The 22,697-nt window shown below is 45.3% G+C and overlaps 1 protein-coding gene across 1 annotated transcript in view; it reads right to left on the bottom strand.

Moving 5' to 3' along the window:
- LOC101345078 (tensin-3) overlaps positions 1 to 22,697 on the bottom strand; it is a 256,456-nt gene that overhangs the window by 65,751 nt on the left and 168,008 nt on the right. Inside the window, exons 14-16 of the mRNA XM_023724450.1 lie at positions 14,153 to 14,282; positions 13,692 to 13,757; positions 12,533 to 12,637 (exon numbers count right to left, since the gene is read on the bottom strand). Of these exons, the coding sequence (XP_023580218.1) occupies positions 12,533 to 12,637; positions 13,692 to 13,757; positions 14,153 to 14,282 (301 nt within the window). The remainder of the gene's footprint in view (positions 1 to 12,532; positions 12,638 to 13,691; positions 13,758 to 14,152; positions 14,283 to 22,697) is intronic.

Here is a 22,697-nt window from a genome sequence, read left to right as displayed (position 1 = left end):
ACATTTTCCAAATGGTCACACCTGAAGAGTTGCAACTTGATATAGCTCTTCCAATGGGCCCTGTTCTGTCCAGCTCCTCACAAAGACATAGCCAAGTACCTTCTGATCGAACTTGTCTCCCTTGGATCCCCAGTACCAGGGACTTGGCAGAGCACAGAGCCCTTCCAGGACCATGTCTTATTGTGAAATGTGCTGAGAAATCTGAATCTCCTGCAGGCTGCCTGTTCCAGCCAGCCACTAAGGGAGCTTAGAAACAATTGTGGTTGTCTGGGAAGCCAAGTCTGAACCCTTGGAATGTTTCTAAAGGTATCAACTTAAATTAGCAGAACCCAAATCTGGCGGTGTAGTGGCCCTCAGTCTGCACTCCCTTTGACTGGCAAGAGTTTTAGCTATGGCAGAAAACCTAGGTAAAGAAGAACTGAGGACAGAGGAGTCCCTGGGTGGTATAAACAGTTAAGCACTCAGCTGCTAACCAAAAGACTGAAGGTTCCAGCCCACCGAGAGGTGCCTCAGAATAAAAACCTGGTGATCTTCTGCCAAAAAACCAGTCATTGAAAACCATATGGAGCACAGTTGTACTCTGACACACATGGGGTCGCCGTGAGTTGCAGTCAACTCTATGGCAACTGGTTAGATCAAGTTTTCATGTACAACCCTGAGCCATTCTTGAAGCTTCCCTGGCCCCACCCTGTCATTTGAGTCTATCATTGACTTTTATTCCTCTACCTCCTAAGTATCAAAATTCACTTACACTCCATCCCACAGGCATACCAAGAGCCCAGGTCTTCAGCGGGTTTGGCTGGGGAGCTCCAGAAACCACTTTGCTGTCCTCCCCATCACCAGACTCTGCAGCTCTCCAGTAACATTCCACATGGTTCCTGTGCTACCTTTCTAGATCACAGCTCTGGTCATCTCACTCCTTGGATCCTTACTCTAAACCCAGAAAAGAGCCAGGCTCCTCACTGTGGTGCTTCCCCATCAGGCTTGAGCCCTACTTCCTGCCGTTCAGTGCTTGCTGCCTCTCCCAGCACACCGTGTTCCAGCTGGGCTTCCCGAGCCACTGCCCGGTAAATCAGCCAAGCTCACTCCTATCTCATGCCTGTGGCCAGGCATGCTCTCTCCCTGCATCCCTGCCTAGCAAGGGTCATCCTCTTGTGACTCTTTCTGGACTGCACAGGCTGAGTAGCTGCTTCTCTTCTAGACTTTCATAATTCCTGGCACACCCCCAGTTACAGTACTTGGCACAGTCTACCGTGACTGTCGCACCTATGTCTTCCCAATAAGAGAGTCTGCTGTATTTTTTCCTTCCCCAAGCCCTTCACAGCAACAGGCACATGGCAGGCAGGCTCTAAGGAAATGGGCCACCACCCATCTGTTAGTTTATTGTACTGTGGTAGTTTGCATGCTGCTGTGATGCTGGAAGCTATGCTACTGGTATTTCCAATACCAGCAGGCTCACCCATGGTGGACAAGTTTTAGCAGAGCTTCCAAACTAAGACAGACTATGAAGAAAGGCCTGGCAATCTACTTCTGAAAATTAGCCAGTAAAAACCCTACGGATCACAACAGAATACCGTCAGATATAGAGCTGGAAGATAAGCCACCTAGGTTAAAGGCACTCATGAAGATGACACAGGACTGGACAATGTTTCGTTCTGTGATACACGAGGTTGCCATGAGTAAGAACTGACTCTAAGGTCACCACGAGTCACAGCTGACTCGATGGGCACTAACAACAACAAGAAATGGGCGATGCATGTAAAAGAGAAATCATATGTACAACAATTAAAAAAAAAAAAATCACTGAGTTGAAGGATACTTTTAAGAACATCTAATTAAAGCACACCATTTTACAGACGCAGAAACTGAGGTACATAAAGAGAGCCTGGCTCATCCAAGCAAGCAGAGAATCTCTAGATGGGGAATGTGGACAGCAGTACCCAGCAAGTAGAGAAGTCAAGTGAGGAGAAAACGTGAAGTCCTTCACGGTGCCTGGCAAGGTGGGGGCACCCAGTGCCTTACAGAGAGCGGCACTGCAGTGCTGAGCAAAGAATCCAGCTTGCAGGCTTTGAGGACTGAAGACGGTGAGAAAGAGAAAGCAAATCTCGACTACTTTTTGGAAAAGAAAAAAAGATCAGCAGAGAGGGTGAGCAATGGGGTAACAGCTACAGCATGATGTGCCCCAAACACCGGTAACTTCCTTCAACTCCAGGAGAACAAGGCTGTTGATGGCAACTGCCTTTTTGGAGCCCCTCTGTGATCAACAGGCCAGTCTTTCAACACACTTTAGCCCGTAGGCCATTCTGGAGGAAAAGGAACCGGGACTTATCCAGCTCCCCACCTTCCTTGTGGGTGGCTTTCCAAACTCAGAGACCCCATGCAAAGTGTGGAGGATTTCTTCGGCCTGTAACAACAGATCTGATCCGGGTACCACAGGGCGCATTCTGCTGTGGTAAGAAATCTAATAGCCCTCTTGCTGTGACAAGAAGCTCTCCTGGCATGGCTATGGGTTGTACACATTTAGTAACAGTCATGGTCTCCAATGGAAAAGGGGGCAATCAGAACTCGGGCACCCGGAAGCCGTCACACAAGAAGCTGATGCAGACAGCAGAGATCCCGAGTGGGACAGAAAGGTCATCACGAAGTTTACAGGGAGGTGCCCCCATGATACTGTCCTGGCATCACCGAGATTTTGCCATGACCGGCTGTGACCGGCTGCCTACTCTGCAGGAAAGCTGGGAAGACACATGTTTTTTCCATGGCTATACCGAGGTCAGGTAAGTTTGGCAACCCTTCAATGACCTCCTGTTTAGACTAAGTTCTCAACCAAGCTCGGAGATGTGGAGGAAATAATAGCTAACCTTTACGGTTCACACCAATCATTTCAGCAATTTTAATGCTGTTCTCCACCACTCGTCTGTCAGTTTGTTGTACTGTGGTGGCTTGTGTGTTGCTGGATGCTGGAAGCTATGCCACTGGTTATTTCAAATACCACTAGGGTCACCCATGGTGGACAGGTTTCAGCAGAGCTCCCAGACTAACACAGATTAGGAAGAAGGACTTGGTGATCTACTTTTGAAAAAACTGGCCAGTGAAAACAGCAATGGAACATTGACATAGCGCCAGAAGAAGAGCCCCTCAAGATGGAAAGCACTAAAAATACAACTGGGGAGGAGCTGTCTCCACAAAGTAGAGTCGACCTTAATGACGTGGATGGAGTCAAGCTTTTGGAACCTTCATTTCCTGATGTGGCATGACGCAAAATGAAAAGAAGCAGCTTCATACAGCCATTAATAATCAGAAAGTGGAATGTTCAAAGTATGAATCTAGGAAAATTGAAAGTTATCAAAAATGAAATGGAACACATAAAGATTGATATTCTAGGCATTAGGGAACAGAAAGGCACTGGTATTGGCCATTTTGAATCAGACAATCGTATGTCTACTATGCCAGGAATGAAAAAATGAAAAGGAACGGTGTGGTATTCATCATCGAAAAGAACCTTTCAAGATCTATCCTAAAGTATAACACTATCTGTGATAGGATAGTATCTGTACGCCTACAAGGAAGACCAGTTAATACAACTACCGTTCAAATTTATGCACCAACCACTAATGTCAAAGATGAAGAAACCGAAGAGTTTTACCAACTTTGCAGTCTGAAATTGATGAAATATGCAATCTAGATTCATTGATAATTACTGGCAATTGAAATGGGAAAGTTGGAGATGAAGAAGAAAAATCAGTAGCTGGAAAATATGGCCTTGGCGATAGAAATGATGCCGAGCTCGTACAACAGAATTTCACCAAGACTAGTGACTTATTCGTTACAAATACCTTTTCTCAACAACATCAACAGTGACTATACATGTGAACCTTGCCAGAAAGAATACACAGAAATCAAGTTGATTACATCTGTGGAAAGAGACAATGGAAAAGCTCAGTATCATCGTCAGAACAACATATGCAAGTTAAAGATGAACCTGAAGAAAATTAGAACAAGTCTATGAGAGCCAAAGTACAAACTTGAGCATATCCCACCTAAATTTAGAGACCATCTCAAGAAAAAATTTAACACACTGAACACTAATGACCGAAGATCAGACTAGCTGTGGGTTGACATCAAGGAAATTGTACAGGAAGAAAGCAAAAGGTTACTAAAAAGACAGGAAAGAAAGAAAAGACCAAAATTGATGTCAGAAGGGACTCTGAAACTTGCTCTTGAATGCAGAGCAGCTAAAGTGAATGGAAGAAATGATGAAGCAAAAGAGATGAATAGATTTCAAAGGGTGGCTCAAGAAGACACCTGGAGTTAGAAAACTAAAAGGAAAGAACACGCTTGGCATTTCTCAAGCTGAAAAGAACTGAGGAAAAAATTCAAGCTTCGAGTTGCAATACTGAAGAATTCTATGAGCAAAATACTGAACGATGCAGGAAGCATCAAAAGAAGATGGAAGGAATACACAGAGTCACTTTACCAAAAAGAACTGGTTGACATTCAACCATTTCAAGCTGACTAAAGGCCCTGCCAAAAAACAAGGCTCCGGGAATTTACAGAATACCAAATGAGATGTTTCAACAACAGATGCAGCACTGGAGGTGCTCACTCGTCTATGCCAAGAAATTTGGAAGACAGTTACCTGGCCAGCTGACTGGAAGAGATCCATATTTGTGCCCATTCCAAAGAAAAGTAATTTAACACAGAGCAGAAATAATCAAATGATACCATTACTATTAACACAAGTAAAATTTTGCTGAAGTTAATTAAAAAATGATTGCAGCAGTATATTGACAGGGAACTGCCAGAAATTCAAGCTGGATTCAGAAGAGGACGTGTGACAAAGGATATCATTGCTGATGTCAGATGGATCTTGGCTGAAAGTAGAGAATACCAGAAAGATGTTTACTTGTGTTTTATGGACTATGCAAAGGCATTCGATTGTGTGGATCATAACAAAGACAAAACTGTGAAGAATGAGAATTTCAGAAGACTTAATTGTGCTCATGAGGAACCTACACATAGACCAAGAGGCAGTCGTCTGAACAGAACAAGGGGATACTTCGTGGTTTAAAATCAAGAAAGGTGTGCGTCAAGGTTGTATCCTTTCACCATACTTTCTCAATCTATATACTCAGCAAATAATCCGAGAAACTGGACTATATGAAGACGAACGCAGCATCAGGTTTGGAGGAAGACTCATTAATCACCTTCGATACGCAGATAATGCAATCTTTTGTGGAAAGTAAAGAGAACCTGAAGCACTTACTGATGAAGATCAGAAACTACAGCTTTCAATATGGATTACACCTCAGCATAAAGAAGACAAAATTCTCCCAAGTGTACCAATAAGCAACATCATGATAAATGGAGAAAAGATTGAAGTTGTCAAGGATTTCATTTTACTTGAATCCACAATCAGTGCCCATGGAAGCAGCAGTCCAAGAAATCAAATGGTGTACTGCACTGGGCAAATCTGCTACAAAAAAACCTCTTTAAGGTGTTAAAAAGTAAAGATGTCACCTTGAAGACTACGATGCACCTGACCCAAACCATGGTATTTTCAATCACCTCATATGCATGTAGAAGCTGGACAATGAACAAGGAAGACCAGAGAAGAATTGATGCCTTTGAATTATGGTATTTGTGAAGAATACTGAATATAGCATGGACAGCCAGAAGAAGAAACAAATCTGTCTTGGAAGAAGTACAGCCAGAATGCTCTTTAGAAGTGAGGATGGCGAGACTTTGTCTCATGTACTTTGGACATGTTATCAGGAGAGACCAGTCCCTGGAGAAGGACACCATGTTTGGTAAAGTAGAGGGTCACTGAAAGACAGGAAGACCTTCAATGAGATGGACTGACACAGTGGCTGCAACACTGGGCTCAAGCATGGCAACAATTGTGAGGATTGTGCAGGACTGGGCAGTGTTTCATTTTGTTGTACACAGGGTCACTATGAGTCAGAACTGACTTCATGGCACCTAACAACAACAACAACAGTGCTATCCTAATTTCCACTTTGCAGGGGAGGAAACCGAGGCAAAGAGGCTTAGTTACTTGTCCAAGGCCACACCCAGTGAGTAGAGAAGTGAAGAAGCCAATCCCAGGTGGTCTGGCTTGGAGCTCCGGCTCTCTCACACTCCCTGGGAGGGACCAGAACATGGTCCCTGAGCCAGAGGGGCACAGCCCAGCAACAGGGACAAAAAGAAGAAATTAGCAAAACCAGCAAGTATTATGTTAGGAGGCACCAATCTGCTACATACTCTTTGTGGCCCTGTCCCTGCCATACTCTCTGATGCTACTCCTAGCAGAGGTGGCTGCCCCTCCCTCCGTTGCTTGCTCTGCCTGTCTTGGGTGCCCCATCAGAGAAGCCTTTGCACCTGTTCTATTCCAGCGTTCTTGAATTCTGGGAGCCCCTTTAGACAGGGGATGTATCTGCTCAGTGCACCCGAGTATCCCAGGGCCCAGTTGAACACGCGACTGATGAGGGTGTAAAGAACGAATGGAGTAGACCCCGAGAGAAGGGTACTCGACGCAGGTGGAGGAGAAGGTGCTGGCCAGCCTCACACACACCCATCACGTCTCTCTTTCCCAGTCCCCCTTATCCAACATGGTGGCACCACTGACCCTCAGGTGAAGAAGTGGCAGGTAGACACCCGGAAGGCTGGCCGAATAGCCATCCCAATGCCACTGTGATTCCCATCCACCAGAAACCAGGAGGACTAGGATCCTGTCTGAGTATGAGGCGCTGGGACACCCTGACACAGTAGCAGAGGCCAGGGTCTTGTTCAAGCCTAGTGGTGGTGACGTCTGCATCTTCCGGGCAGTTTGAGCAACAACACGTGGGGTGTGGCAGCGATTGGGTCTCCGAGAGACGGAGCATCAGGTGTTTCTCCTGCTGCCCTGCTCCCTGACCTCCCAGAAGCCAGTGAGCTGCCTAGTACCTTTGAATCTATCTCTTTCTCCTCAGACTGCTGTCTACAGGCCTCTCCTTGACCAGGGACTGCCAGCGGGGTTCCAGCTGCAGGGCTGAGGCTTGTACCAAATTAGGGTGAGACAGACCTAGACTTGAGCCTCATTCCATGCTTGTCTCCTGTGTGACCTCAAGCACAGGATGAGCTCACGGAGCCTCATCCACAACCACCAGACACTAATGAACCGTGGACGGGCACTGGGATACCTCGCCAGCATCTAGCATTGGCTTTCTCTTGGGAACTGTTTCCTTTAACTCTAAAACGGGCTCTTGTGAGAGTAAATATGATTGCATACGTGAAGCTTCGGGCAGGCTGTCACACTATCTGCCCACGACATTCTTTCCCTCCCCAGTTCTCCTCCTGAGGGGTAGTAAGCACCCGTGCAGCCATAAAGCCCATGGGCCCGGTCTCGCCAGCACCCAGACCCAACAAGGAGGGCCACCAGGACCACATGCGCACCTGACCACTGTGACAACTAGACACTTCTCATCCCTGGCCCACATCTGAATAAATTTCATGCCAGCATCTTTCTCAGTAAAGAAAACAGAATGTAATATTCAGAAACACAAGGTGGAGGCTCTTCTAACAAGCACCCTGACTAAAGGCAGCTGGGGAAGGCTGCATTCCTGAACGGAGAGATTTCTAGGGATAAATGCAGTTGAAGTTGAAGTTTCTGTGTTTATTTCCAATAGGGACCAGAGACAGGGTGGAGTGGAAAGAAAGCACTGTAATACATCATCTTCCATCCAAAGGAAAGCATTTTACGGGCTGCCAAACCATCCCTTGCCTCTGAAAGCTACAAACAGCTCCAAGAACTCAGACTGGATGGAGCTGCTGCCCTGGCAAAAACGTGCCTGGAACTCTGCGGGAGCCATCTGCTTCCTTCTCCCAGGACCCAAGCCAGGAACAGCCTACTCTGGGCGGTTGCCAGAGTCTCGGGCCAGCTGAGGGGCCAGAGTGAGGGGCCCTCTGGGGATGTGAGACCTCACCAGGCCCAAAGAAGTTGAAGAAAGGGAGGGAAAATCAGGAAGAATAAGTTTCCCATCAGAGGGTGACTGTGCGTGTCTGCTGGCGGAAGGCAGGAGGATGAAGTCTGAGGATTCTGCAGAGCTTTAGTAGAGAGGGCTTTAAGGCAGCATTGTTTCCGACAGGGAAAGCTTAGAAACTCACACTAGCTCAATCATAAGAGACTAAATGCATTTTGGTACTCCCTCTAGTGGAATCCAGTGTAGTCAGTGAATAGGGAAAAGTAAAAATTATCTAAAACTACGCATAGATGCTTAGGTATGTGGATAAGTGAAAACTCAAGTTAACGACAATGCACAGAATGATGACCCCATTGCTGTTAAACGTTTACCTGGTATCTGAAATTCATTCTTAAAGCATACCAAATGGTAAGAACTTTATCTCTAGAGAGTGAGAGGGGTGATCCTTTTTCAATTTTACTTTTCGCTAGTCTGCATCTTCAACAATACTAATAGAAGCACTGGTTTCATAATAAGAAAATAAAAGCATAAAGCTTATTCCATCGAATCAAGGGCCAAGGACACACTCCATAATCCCAATTTTTTGTCATGAGAAGGGAGTAAAGTTCATAGAAAAGGCTTCTATGTTTCGTTGGTAACTCCTGTGCTAGAATTCTGCAGGAATTCCTTGGGGTGGCAGAAGGGACACTAAGCTGTCACAACCTGGGTTTTGGGAGAGGACAAGGATGCTGTGTGGAGAGTTCTGGGCTGAACTCGATCCTGGGCCCTTGGTTCTGACTGCCACCCTAACTGAGCTCCCCAGAGGGGCTCATGGCAGGGCCGGATTACCCAGTAAGCAAGGTACACATGGTTTACTTGTGTGTACCTACCAAAGTTAGTGAACAATTACACCTGATTTTCACCACGCCACAGATGTGGTAAAACCCATGTGAAATGGTTCACTACAGATTAGTAAGTTAACACAAGTAAGCCCATGTGTACCTTGCTTAATGTAAGCAGGTGTGTTCCGTGTTTACTGGTTAATCTGTCTCTGCTCATGGGCCTCAAGGATGGAGGGGCAGCCAGGCTCAGGAGACACGAGAGCATGGGAGGCAGAGAGAAGAGCCGCACTTTATCCACTTCGTCTGTGGGGAGTTGGTGAGGGTTACTGGTTGGAACAGGGTCCACCTGCTTAGACAGTCTGACAACTCTTAGATAACACAGCACCCAGAGTCTCTTTTCACTGACCTTCTGGAACTGATTCTCTCGACGTGCTGGATCCAAACACTGTCACTGCCTCGCAAAGACAAGGGGAGACTCTCAATGAGTTCTTCATTGCTGACTCCTTGAGAAGCCACTGGAAGCCGAGTGCTGACCTGAAGTGGACGTCTGTGATTGTTCCTGCTCGGTATCCACCTCTTCATCCCCCAGGAACGGACCTCTGATGTTCCTCTGGGAAACTAACCCTCCACAACAGCTGCATCCTCAGAGGGACTGTGGGTAAGGCTCCTGCCCACTCTGGCCACAGGCAAGCACGTGACCCAGCCAGGGCTGCTCAGTCTCTCTTTCAGGACTCTGAACCTTGAGCTGAGAGACAAAGGGACAGAAATGGCTGGAGCCAGGCCAGTATCCTCATGGGGTCCCTGCTGAGAGCATCCCTGGGTTCTGGAACCCAGCCCACAGAGGAGCATGGTCTGTGTTCTTCTCACAACCACCAGTAGCTAGATGGCTTGGCCTCCACTCGGTGAGCCACTTCATGGCCTTCCAACAAATTCCTTTTCCCTCCCATGGTGTTGTTAGCTGCCGTTGAGTCAGCTCTGACTCATGGCGACCGCATGTACAACAGAATGAAGCATTGCCTGGTCCTGTGCCATCTTCACCACTGTTGGTATGAGCCATTGTTGGTGTATTTTGAGTGACTTCCAACCTGGAGGCTCATCTCCCAGCACTATTTTAGATAATAGTCTCTTGTGATCCATAGGGTTTTTGTTGGCTGGTCTTTGAAATTAGATCACCAGGCCTTTCTTCCTAGCCTGACTTGCTCTGGAAGCTCTGCTGAAACCTGCCCACCATGTATATATGCACGCACACATATATACTCATATATACACATACATACATACATATAATCTATACACTCTCTCTATATATACACACACACACACACAAACATTAAAAACATAGTTAACGTTGAGTCTGTTCTGACTCATGGCAACCCCAACTGTGTCAGAGTAAAACTGCACTCCATAAGGTTTTTAATAGCTGATTTTTTGGAAGCAGACTGCCAGGCCTTTCTTCCAAGGAGCCTCTGAAAGGACTCACACAGCCAATCTTTCCCTTACCATTTGCACCACTATACATACATAAATGTGTATATGCACATATATTCTATAATGTATGTATCTTTAGATACACTCTGTCACACACGTCTATACATTTTCCATAAATTTTCATATAATCCATAAAGGCTGACACTCAGCTGTTTTTGTCTTGTTTTTCCACACAAAGCCAGTGTGGCCCCTCCAGTGGGCTGCATGGCCCTGGACCCCTTGCTGGCTCTCTGTCCCCTCACTAGGAATGGGGACGATGAAGGCTGTCTGTGTGCCTGGCCTACAGAAAGCCTGTTCCCACAGGGCAGGAGACAGGGTCCAAAATGATCGTCTGTCCAGAACTCTCCCTTGAAGCAGCTCCCTCTCATCCCTGCTACCTGGGGCTCCTCAGGGTCACCCACAAGACTCCCTCCTGCTCTCCTCTCAGCATGCTAGTCCACAAGCCACCCACTCGCGTGACCTACTCTTTTAGAAGCCCCTCCTCCCCAGCATCACTGACTCTCCAGGCTGGTATTTCCTCAGCAGACAAGGCATCTTCTACCATCAACAGAACGTGGACTGCCTAAAGATTTCAGCCTCTTTCTTTTCACAACTTCCACAGGGTTCCCTTGCTGGGTGTCTTTGGTCTTTGGTAGATTCTGCTCAGAGCTGCTAATACATCATAGTCTCATATTGCCCTGCTCACCAGTTATCACAGAGAACACCATTTCTGTGGTCAAATCCAGATTCCTCAGCCTGGCATTCAAGATTGTGAGTCAACTGAATCCTTTGACTTCCTCTCCAAATCACTCTCAATTTACTCTTCTCACTGTGGGTTATTTACTTACTTCCGCATGAGCAACTCCCTTCATCTTTCTCTTCTCCAATGGAAAACCTCAGAACATGCACTACAGAAAACGGTTAACCTGAATATCAATAGATATATTGGTAAAAAAGTTCTGTAGTTAAATGTCTGGTAACCTTTGTTTAAATAAAGTGGATCATTTCTGCAGGAATGCTCACAGCCCTTAAGATGTAATGTGCACTGTGAATCTTTAAGATACAGTATGTAGTTTTCCCAAGTGTTTTCAGCTATAATTCTCATAATATGCTGGTATCTTGAAGGACTGATATCCTGAGTAATACACACCAGGAAAGAATGCTTTGTTACTTTGTAGCTTGCAGAAAGACTCTCCTCTTCCACAATGCCTTGCCCACGGACCTCCAAACTTCCTCTTCTTCTTCTTAATACCCTTAGCATTGAAAGTCCATCTCCAGGTCTTGATCTCTGGCCCAGGTTTATTCTGAGTCCCAACATTTCCTTTAGTTGAAATGTTATCCCACAAGCCCACAAAGGAGCATGCCTCACCCAGCACAAGTAGAGCAGGGGATGTGCAATCAGGGGAGTATACAGTCGACAATTCTCCTGTACTGACCACAGAGGTTGTCTTCCTGCAGCCACCGGGTGTTCAGCGATCCACAGAGGTGGGGCAGTGTGGTTTTTATTTCCCCAATACTTGCTTTTATCCATATGACATCTGGATACAGCTAATTTAACAAAATGTGTTGTGATTTTCACTCCCAAGTCAGGTCTGATTCTTAGTGACTGAAAAGAATGAAAGCGCAGTTACGATGAGCCAGGGTGAGGTCTTCACTCTTCTTTGAAATCAACTTCAGTTGTTTCTTTAAGTAATTCCAGCATACGGCTGTCCTTTCATTCCTTTTTCCTCCTTCATGCTTCTACTTGTGACCCAAACTGTACATTCCATGGGTGGATATAGAGAATAGGATTGGGTGAGATGGACTCACAAGAGCAGAAATTACAATAATGTACCCTTAAAGCAGAGATACCAGAGTACTAAGCAAACAACAGTAAAAACAAAGGTCTCTTGCCTGTAAGGTTACAAGATGGAGGAAGACTCTCCATGACCAGACACTTGGCGTTCACCATACACAAACAGGGAGGGAAGAGGGGAACGGGGGACATGGTCCCTAGGAATAACCAAACGTAACATTTCAGGCAGGGGAGGCCCTATATGTGACTTCACTGACTGGCCACCCTGCCGTCACAGCTCTGCAGAGTACTGACCAAAATTCCACCAGCTCGTTTCTCACGTTTGCCCTCCAACTGTGTCACACAGTGATGGGGGTTCGGCACCTTTGAAAATAGAGCAGCGTTTCCATCACCTGAGCATACTGTGATGTATTTCTGATATAAATGGGATAGCTGTTTTCTCCATCCCTTTCTTTCCAGTGACTCTCACACAAGATAACTGCACGCACCTTCTCCGTCTGCACCCAGGTTCTCATAGGAATCCCAGCGAATCAGGGGGTCTGCTGTGTTGTAGTCGACAATCACTCCGTGGTCATTGTGCAGATGCTCAGACCCTGCATGGGTACAGGCAGACAGTGTTAGTCCCAGAGACCCAGCACCTCTGTCCATGTGACCCACCTGACAAAGGCAGATGAGCTGGCCAGAGATGAGTGGTAGAAGTGAAGCATCTAGACTCACCGCCCCTCCTTCTATAGGTGACTGCATTAATCAGAGACGCTGTGTATTTTCAACAAACCCAACAACAGTTAAAACCGCTCAGGGGAAAGGAAAGTTGAGCATTTGTCATTTGGCTACTGTGTGCTGGGCTCTGAGTGTTACTTCTGAAAAACAAGAACACTTAGATCCTGGCCTAAATCAGAAAACAGGCCTAGAGGCATAATTGTGTCCCACAGCAGATGCGTGGGAGATGCAAAGTATATGCCCAGGCCCTCTGGACTCCCAGATCTCTGCTCCTTCCTTAAATCATCCTAGGAACACTGACATGCTTTCACCACACAAGGCTTACATCTAACTGTTCCTGCCTGTTCATTAAAAAAGGGGCAATTATTTTCCATAGCTATTAAAAACTGAATTAAAAACTTTATGTATATGGGCCCAGTGATGGAACTGAATCAGTCACCTTGATAAAAAAGAGACTCATTTCTTTTTCAAAGTGTTTTTATAAGAAAGGAGAATTTGTTTTGCTAATAAATACTTGCAGGCTACTGTGCTTCTAATTGCTTTGTTTTCTTTTTTTTTAAAAAAAAAAAAAACTTTGGTTGTTTGTTAGGGAAGAAGTAAACGATCAGCACAATCTCACGGGGACCAAGGATAAGAACTTCAAAACCACCAGCAGGGCTTACCCCCAGTCTTGGAGGTTCCAGACACATCTCTGTCCGCACTTGGCTGAGTGGCGTGGGTAAGTCATGCCATCTCTTAGGAATCTGCCACCTTGTTTTCTCCAAGCCACCCCCTCCCCACTGCCCAATATTCAAAATTTCCCCCTATTTTTTATCATGAAGATTCCAAGCACATACAATGGTGGGAATCTTGTACAACCACCAACTGCACCCACCATCTTCACCCACCACCATCATTGTGTCACCCGTGTTCAGCTTGTCGACCCACCTTGGATCTTCTCGGGAGTGGCTGAGAAGACTAATTCGATTTTCCCATAGTCAGGAAAACGGTCATCTAAAACAGAAAGTGTATTTCAGCAAATTTGGACATAATGGACCAAAAAACATGGTATGGTTCCTATGGATTAATTCTGTCCTTATATTACAGCCAGTAGTACAACATTACTCCAAAATCGGCAATACACATACCCTGGAGCATAGAACGTAGAGGTAGTTTCATTGTTTTTCTATAATTATTATTATTTTTTCTTTGATGAGTCAGTTATCAGCTTTTCCTGAGGCTGATAATAATTTTGTCAATAGACTAAAATTACATGGAAGGGAGGGCTGGGGGGTGGACAGTGAAATAGGGAAGAAACAGACAAGCCAGCGTAAGAGCGCCCCCACACTCGCCGAGTGTGCGCCTCCTCCAGTGGCCTCTCCCCGCACGCAGGGCAGCAGGAGCCTCACCCTTGCTGGCGTTATCCAGATCCTCCTTTCCGAACACGAGCCCATAGCCCTGGACAGCGCCGGTGTGAAACTGCAGGCGGAAGATGATGTCGCGGGTGGCAGAGCGGTACTTCTTGTGGTAACACTTGACCTGGTGTAAAGAAGAAAACTCAACAGCGGACACTGCAGAGCTTGTTCTCAACCACCATCACCCTTTTATGGGAGCGTGCCCTGCCGTCTCCCACTTTTAATAAACAGGGCTGGGGGTTTACACTGTGGAGTAGAATCCTAATTCTGGGATCCCCTGGGGGTCTCTGCAAACACCTCGGGCTGCATACAGAGGCACGACGTTCATGTTATGCTGGCTGCACTATTTCATAGGATTTTATACTGTGCTTCTTTCCTTGTGTCATTTTAATGGAAACTACGTTCTGAGATGTCATGATTCTTAGCCTTCAGACGGGCCACACGCATTCAGATGATAGGAATGTGCCGTTTTAGAAGACACCTGGAGAATGACATTCTACAGCCCCTTTTGCTAAATTTTAACAACTGACTGTGAGGAAGGTTTTCTTTAATCTCTCCATGTTTCAACTTAAAGCCTTTCTATTTTCACAAAGGAAGAAGCAGCTGGCCATTACCATCTGTAATATGATAAATGCTTATGTGCATAGACAGACGGAAACAAAGAGGGAGACAGACAGGCAGAGGTATTTAATGTCACGTGCTCGGGTTGTCCAGACGTCCTGGAGGCGGTCACTTGGGATAAGTCTTTACCACCGCAGTGATTTAAAATCAAGGTGGTGACACCACCTCTTGGAGGAAGGATTCAGCAGGTCTTCCCGGACAGAGCCCAGGCCCCGCAGGGTGACTGTGCTCATAACCCAGGTGGGAAGCACCAATTTCAAGGACTTGGTACTACTGGAGGATTGGTAGGAAGAAGAACCTACCTTCCCCATCTCTGCACGGGGGAGGACTCCTGGCCCTCAGGTGTCTGTGAGCAGCCTGGGCCACCTGGAGGGACCCTAGCCGGAAGCATAACTGACTGGAATGAGGATAGCTGGGGCAATGTGCTGGAGGCACAGGGCCCTCCCACCCCCCAGACAAAGGGACAGAAGCCCCTGCCCCACATATGGTCCAAGACAGCAGGCACCTTTCCAGGGAGGGTCAGAGTCCAGCAACAGGTCCAACTCTCCTCTCAGATCAAACAGCCAGCCAGGTGGCAGCTGACTCCATTCCCAGTAAGGGGGGAACACTAGCAATTCAAGGGTTGAGCCCTTTCTGAGGTAGCTACGTTCCTTGAAAAAGACTTTCCTCAGAGAAAAATGGCTTAAAGTGTTACAAGCTTTACAAAAGTAAATGAGGAAAAACAAAAAAATTGCCATTGAGTCAATTCCTATTCATGGCAACCCCATGAATGTCAGAGTAGAACAGTGCTCCATAGAGTTTTCAGTGACTGATTTTTTTGGATGTAGATTGCCAGGCCTTTCTTCCAATGTGCCTCTGGGTGGACTCAAACTTCCAACCTTCTGGTTAGCAGCCAAGCATGTTAATTACTTGCACCACCCAGGCACTTTGAAATAGCTATAACCAGTATGATATAGATACATGATGCAGAAGAATTTTGCAGGTCAAGGTCCCTTATCCCAGTCAACCAGAGGAACTATTCCACTAAAGAAAAAAAACCTCAGGAAGCCAGTGAATGTGAGGACTGTGACCCTCTGGACAGATACGGAGCTGTTTATCTTTGTCCTATCTGCAAGGAAACAGCCTGATAAATAAATGAAAAAATTCCAAGAACAGCACCACGGGATGTTTCATATTGACAAACATTCCTGAGCACTCACTCCCGCTGCAGGGTGGAGGCAGGGCTGCTATAAACACAGAGCGGACCCGACCACCTCGCTGTCCTCCCAGACCGGGGATAAGGGCTGTGTAACCAGCCAACAAGAACGTCAAAGAAATGTTAAAACTCCAGTCTACTTTCCAACTGCAAAGGCACATTAACCACACATCTCCCATCTCTCTCTGGAGAACCCTTAAACCCCCTCTGTGCTCCCACACTCACGCCCACACTCACCACGCTGGCCTCTCCGAAATGTGCTGGCCTCTTGTCTATTTCAGTGGGGACCCACAGAGAGAGCCCCCTTCAGGGAAGGGGGTACACTCCACACACTCTCCCACCGACCCCCTCTAACCGAGGATGGCAGGCACCCATCTGCCAGCTTGCCTTCCTCCCACTGGCTGCCTTGGATGTGGGGAGTGAAAAGGAAGACAGAGGCCCAGACTCAAGCTGTTCTTACTCTCAAAACTTTATACTTAGGGAACCAAAAATTTTTTTTAAAAAAAAAGCAAGGCCATAAAAACTTTCCAGCCCACGAAGGGGGCAGACCCATAAACCCCCCACAACTTCAGTACAGACAGAGTGAGCTCTCCACAGAGCAGGGCATCTGCTAAGACATGGGACACACGCTGCCCGACGTAGTCAGGGAAGACTTCTCAGAAGAAGGCAGCCTTCCTGCAGGGACTTGACAAGCGGGTGGAGTGTCCAGGTGAACATCCTTGGGGGTGCAGGTGAGGCATTACGGCACCACAGGCATAAGCAGCCTCCTGGATGGGGGGGCAGAGGGAGGAGGGTGCAGAATGTCCACCTGGTTGCAACTCCCTTTTGCCTGAAGCATTTCACCTGCAATGATATGACCCTCCTTTCCTGCCTACTCTACGTTATCAAAGAGCTCATCCTGCTGCCCCCACCCCCCGCCTGTACAACTCATGCAAATCTGTGCGTAAACACAAACAGTAGTACTCCCACACATGAACTCACACTCGGCTACACACACTAGGCCAGGGAGGGGGCAGAAGTCTGCAGCGTGTGCCCTGGAAGAGGGAGAGGTGGGAGGTGGGATCTGCCCGTCCTGGTCAGTCAGCTCAGCTCCAACCACAGGCACCTCCCTCTGACTGGGATTCTAGGGCCTGAAGACATGTATCTGTTCATATCACAAGATCTCAAATACTTCTAGGGCTCAAAAAGGGAAGGATCAGGGATCTGTTGCAACATTACAGGACAGCCTGCTGCCCCGTACAAACATGACACTTTCCTAAGGGGTTCCCGTGGGTATTGTGACAACAGTGTTGCACCCTGCCCTGAGATCCTAACCCCTGAGTAAGAAAACTCCATTACCACCCTCTGCTTCACACTGGCCTTTCCCCACGTATCAGTGGAGGTGGACCCCGCCCTGCCCCAGTCCTCTGGACGGCCCTCAGGATCTGACGCCAGCTCTCCTCTGAAACACGTGGAAAGCCTTCGGTGTCTCCCTAGAGTGGTGTTCCTGGCAGCCCCCAACACCTCAGGTGTGGACCTTGAGACAGAATCGACCCACCAGCCAGGAGCGCAACCCCTGCCTTCTCAGGCAGCCTCCTCATTGTCTAAAGAGTTCTTATTAATGTCAATCAATCCTTTTTAGCCTTCGTGAAAAGAGATTCAGAAACGTACTCAACACGTAATGGAAAGAACCATCAACATTTTGCTCGATACAAAGGCCTCCAATCCCTCCTTTAAAGATTAAAAACTAATGATAGAATTTTATAAAGATGAGAATAACTGGAGTATATAATTTTCCTTTTATCCCACTGGCTCTACTGCTTTTATTTACCTACGTCTCTCCAGAGAGTTTCTACAAAGCATCGATCCTTTGCCTTCAGATTTTAAAATATCTTCACTTGCTAAAACAATTCAAGAGATAGTCTACCCAAATTGTCCACAAGAAAACTTCTAGAGCTAATAGACGAATTCAGCAAAGTTGCAGGGTACAAAGTCAACAAACAAAAATCAGCTGAGTTTCTATACACCAGCAGTGAGAAATCTGAAAGGGAAATTAGGGAAACAATTCCATTTACAACAGTATCTAAGACAATAAAATACTTTGAATAAATCTAACCAGGGACGTGAAGGATTTATACAATGAAAACTATAAAACGCTGCAGAAAGAGATTAAAGGAAAATTAAATAAATGGAAAGATGGTCCATGTTCATGGACTAAGACTCAGTATTGTCAATATTACCCAAAGCAATTTATAGATTGAACGCAATCCCAATCAAAATCCCAATAGCCTTCTTTATAGAAATAGAAAAACCAATCCTCAACTTTATATGGAATGGCAAGAGGCCCCAAATAGCTACAGTAATGATGAAAGAGAAGAACAAAGTGGCAGGACTTACACTTCCTGATTTTAAAACATACTATACAGCTACAGTAATCAAAACAGCTCGGTATTGGGTATAACAATAAAACCAAAACCAAACCTGTTGCCATGAAGTTGATTCCAACTCACAGCGACCCTACAGGACAGAGCAGAACTGCCCCATGGGGTTCCTAAGGATTTGATGTTTGCAGAAGCAGATTGCCACATCTTTCTCCTGTGGAGCGGTTGGTGGGTTTTGAACTGCCTGCCGACTTTCGGTTAGCAGGTGAGCGCTTAGCCACTGCGCCACCAGGACCAATGGTGGCAGAATTGAAAATCCAGAAATAAACCCATATATCTATGGTCAACTGATTTCTGACAAGGGTGCTAGCTCCATTTGATGGGGAAAGAAAAGTCTCTTCAATAAATGGTGCAGGGAAAATTGGGTTTCTACATGCAGAAAAATGAAACAAGATCCATACCTCTCACCATACACAAAAACAAATTCAAAATGGATTAAAGACTTAAATGTGAACTAAACCATAAACTTCTTATAAGCAAAAGCAGGGGCAAAGCTGCCAGGCCTAGATTATAACAATGAATTATCTAATGTAACAACAAAAGCACAAACAGCAAAACACAAAGTAAATAAATGGGACCACATAAAAATTAAAAACTTTTTTTCATCAAAAGACTTTACCAAAAAAGTGAAAAGACAAGCTGGGAGAATATCTTTGGAAAGTATATATCTGAAAAGAATCAAATAATCAAAATATATATAAAACTTTGACAACAACAAAAAGACAAATAATCTAATTATAAAATGGGCAAAGGACTTGAATAGACATTTCACCACAGAGGACATTCAAATGGTCACCAAACACATGAAAAGATGCTCAGCGTCTTTAGCCATCAGAGAGATGCAAATCAAAACCACAGTAAGATACCATTTTACTTCCACTAGGATGGCTAAGATGAAAAAAGAAAAAAAAAAAAAAACCCAGAAAACAACAAATGTTGACAAGGATGTGGGCGAATCTGAACCCTTATCCATTGCTGGTGGGAATGCAAAATGGTACATCCATTGAGGCAGTTCCTCAAAAAACTAAAAATAGAACTACCATATGATCCATCAATTCCATTCCTAGGTAGATACCCAAAAGATTTGAAAGCAGAAACTCAAACAGATACTTGTACACCAGTGTTCACTGCAGCACTATTGACAATAGCCAAACGGTGGAAACAACCTAAATGCCCATCAGCAGATGAATGGATAAACAAAATGTGGTACATACATACAATGGAATACTACTCAGCCAGTAGGAGAAATGAATTATTGATGTCTACTACAATATGAATGGAACTGGAAGACATTATGCTGAATGAAGTAACTCAATCACAAAAGGACAACTATTGTATGACTTCACTTGTTACAGATGGAATCTTGACCCAAAAATATGTGTGGTAAATCCTACCCTCTATGCCTGTGGTTATAATCCCAGTTTTGAATGGTTTTCTTTGTTATGTTTATGAGACAGGATTAATGTAGGGTGTGTCTTAAATCAATCTCTTTTGAAATATAAAAGAGATTAAACAAGCAAGCAAAAAAAGCAGAGAGAGGAAAGTTAGATGCCAAGCCGCATGGAGATCGCCAAGGAAGCAGGAAGCAGAAGTGGAAGAGACAAGAACCTTCCCCCAGAGCTAATGGAGAAAAAGCCTTTCCCTAGAGCCAGAGCCCTGATTTCAGGCTTCCAGCCTCCTAAATAGTGAGAAAATAAATTTCCATTTGTTAAAGCCATCCACTTGTGGTATTTCTGTTACAGCAGCACTAGATAATTAAGGCATCACTTATATAAAAAGACAAGAAAAGGCAAATGTATAGAGAACAAAGTGGTTACCAGGGGTGGGGGGGAGGGGGAAAAGGAGGCCTAACAGTGATGGAAATATATCATTGATTAAGGGTAGGGTTGCACAACCAATTATTGTAATTGCTGTCAATAAGTTGTATAGGTCCAAAAAGTTGAACTGGCAAAAGTTGTGTGACAGACATATTTACAACAAAGAATAGCTGCTGAGGCTGCTTATGTAAAACCAAAAACCTTATGGGATTTGGTTTCTTGGTTTGGAGGTTTAGGGTCATGATTTCATGGAGCATCCCAGTTAATTGGCCTACTTACATATTTAGTGCCTCTGTTCTACCTCCTTGTATGTTGTGTATTGCCTGGGGTCTTAAAAGCTTGCAAGCAGCCATCTAAGGCACAAGAATTGGTCTCTACTCACCTGGAGCAACAGAGGAAGAAGGAGAAGCAGGAACAGGAGGAAGATATGGAATGTGTGGCTAATTGCCTCCATGAGCAAATTCCTCCTTTGTCATGAGACCAGAAGAACTGGATGATGCCCAGCTACTATTACTGAACATTTTGTTCAAAGATTCTGTAGAAGAATCCTGATCAAAAGGGGGAAAATGCACAACAGAATTCCAAACCATCATGGACTCCAGCCTTTCTGGAGCCATGAAGGTTGAATTAACTCCTGAAACTACTGCCCTGAAATAATCTCTAAACCTTAAACCAAAAACATGCCCTGAAGTCTTCTTAAAACCAAACAACAATTTAGCTTAACTAGTAGGAAAAAAAAAAAAGACTGCCTTGAACATTATTCTCTTTTAAGTAGTATCTACATGGGATCAAACTGACAACAGCAACTCTGAAAGATCAGATAGGAAACTTAGGGGGCAGGGAAACTATGCTAATGGACGAGGAACAGCTCTGAAAAGGAGGGTGAGAATGGCTGCACAACTCAAGGAATGTTATCAATGTCCCTAAATGGTACATGTAGAAACTGTGAAACTGGTGTATGTTTTGCTGCATATATTCTGAATAACAACAGCAAAATAAATAACATTAACAAAAGAAAGAAAAGAGTTATAGTCTAATTTTCTAGTATGGCCAAAGAAAATCAGAAATAGTAAGTAATGCATCAAGTAGCATTCATTTGTCCATATGCTGTCACAAGAGCCCCAGAACTCGAACTTGAGCCCATAGGTGCAGACGCTTACATCACAACACACTGTCAACTCTCAGATCTTGCAAAAGTGACATTGTCTCTTTGGACTTTAAGTTTTTCAACTGTACAAAGGATAGTATTACAGTGACCCTACTATCTAGTTATGCAGGTTAAACTGATACTACATACTAATACAATACGTAAATCCAAAAATACAAGACATCTTTTATTCGTATATGCATATGTGACTATGAACTTCTACAGAAAGGGTCATTAGATACTCACGTGTATTGTATTGAGTGGATGAAGATCTCAATGGGAAGGTTTGCACATTTTAGTCTGACTGAACAATTTGGGAACTCTGGGCCAATGTTATTTTCCAATAGTTGCATAACAGCATGCCTGTATCCAGCCTGGTTGGGAAACAGGAGTGCAGGCCTGCCTGGAGCTCCTTTACCCCAGAGTACACCATTGGAAAGGGCAGGCACATGGCCCAATTCTGACTCAAAGAAGTTGTCGATCAATCTGGTGTTTAAAGACAGCAGACATGCTCATTAATCCTTAGGCCCCATGGATATATTATTTCAAACTCTCCATCAACAATGGAAAAGGTGCCTTGGGCCAAGGAAGTCCAGGCTGGAGGTGGCAGCACCTGCTCCAGACTCAGAAGTCTGCCGTGAAATTTCCTCAGGTCCTCTTCCCCTCCCTGTACATCAGCCATTCTCAGCAGTACCTCCTATCCAGATCCAACCTTCCCTATGTCGTTAACGAAAGTAGCAAAAAAGCAGGACCCTAAAGCACCACCTGACAGAAAAGAGAGCCCCACCCTGTATCCACACACTGTCCTGCTGTCCCTGATCTCTCCAGGCCACCAGGAAGTGGTGTCCTTGGGTCATGAGGTAGGACCACAAGTTTCAATGTTTAAAAAGCCTGACAGCCAACCTGCACAAGCCAAAGTACCTGTGTCATTCAGGGACAACATTAACCATGATTTCACTCGGGGTTGAAAATGATTTCAAATGGTTACAATATTATAATCCATTATGCAAAACCATCCAAAGGTTAGTGCGTACTGGCTGTGAATGAAAACACAACCAAGTCCACTGAGCTAAGACTGCAGAGTAGATTAAGACCTGCCCAGATCTAAAAGGCCCACAATCAAGGAAGGGAGAAAGACATACACACAAATAATCACAAACAGTGTCATGATGGGTACAACAAAAGTCTATATAAACCATCTATCTGCCCCAGGAGCAAAGTCCCAAAAAAAAGAGCAAAGGACACTTTCTTTCTCCCTGATCTTATATAAGAGCCTGAGTATGAACCAGCACGTTACGAAGCTATTCACTTGAGACAGCTTCTTGAGGAGGCATCCTCT

The sequence above is a fragment of the Trichechus manatus genome, unplaced genomic scaffold, assembly GCF_000243295.1.
Source record: "Trichechus manatus latirostris isolate Lorelei unplaced genomic scaffold, TriManLat1.0 scaffold00247, whole genome shotgun sequence".
Taxonomy (NCBI): domain Eukaryota; kingdom Metazoa; phylum Chordata; class Mammalia; order Sirenia; family Trichechidae; genus Trichechus; species Trichechus manatus.
This window is presented reverse-complemented; position numbering and strand designations above follow the sequence as displayed.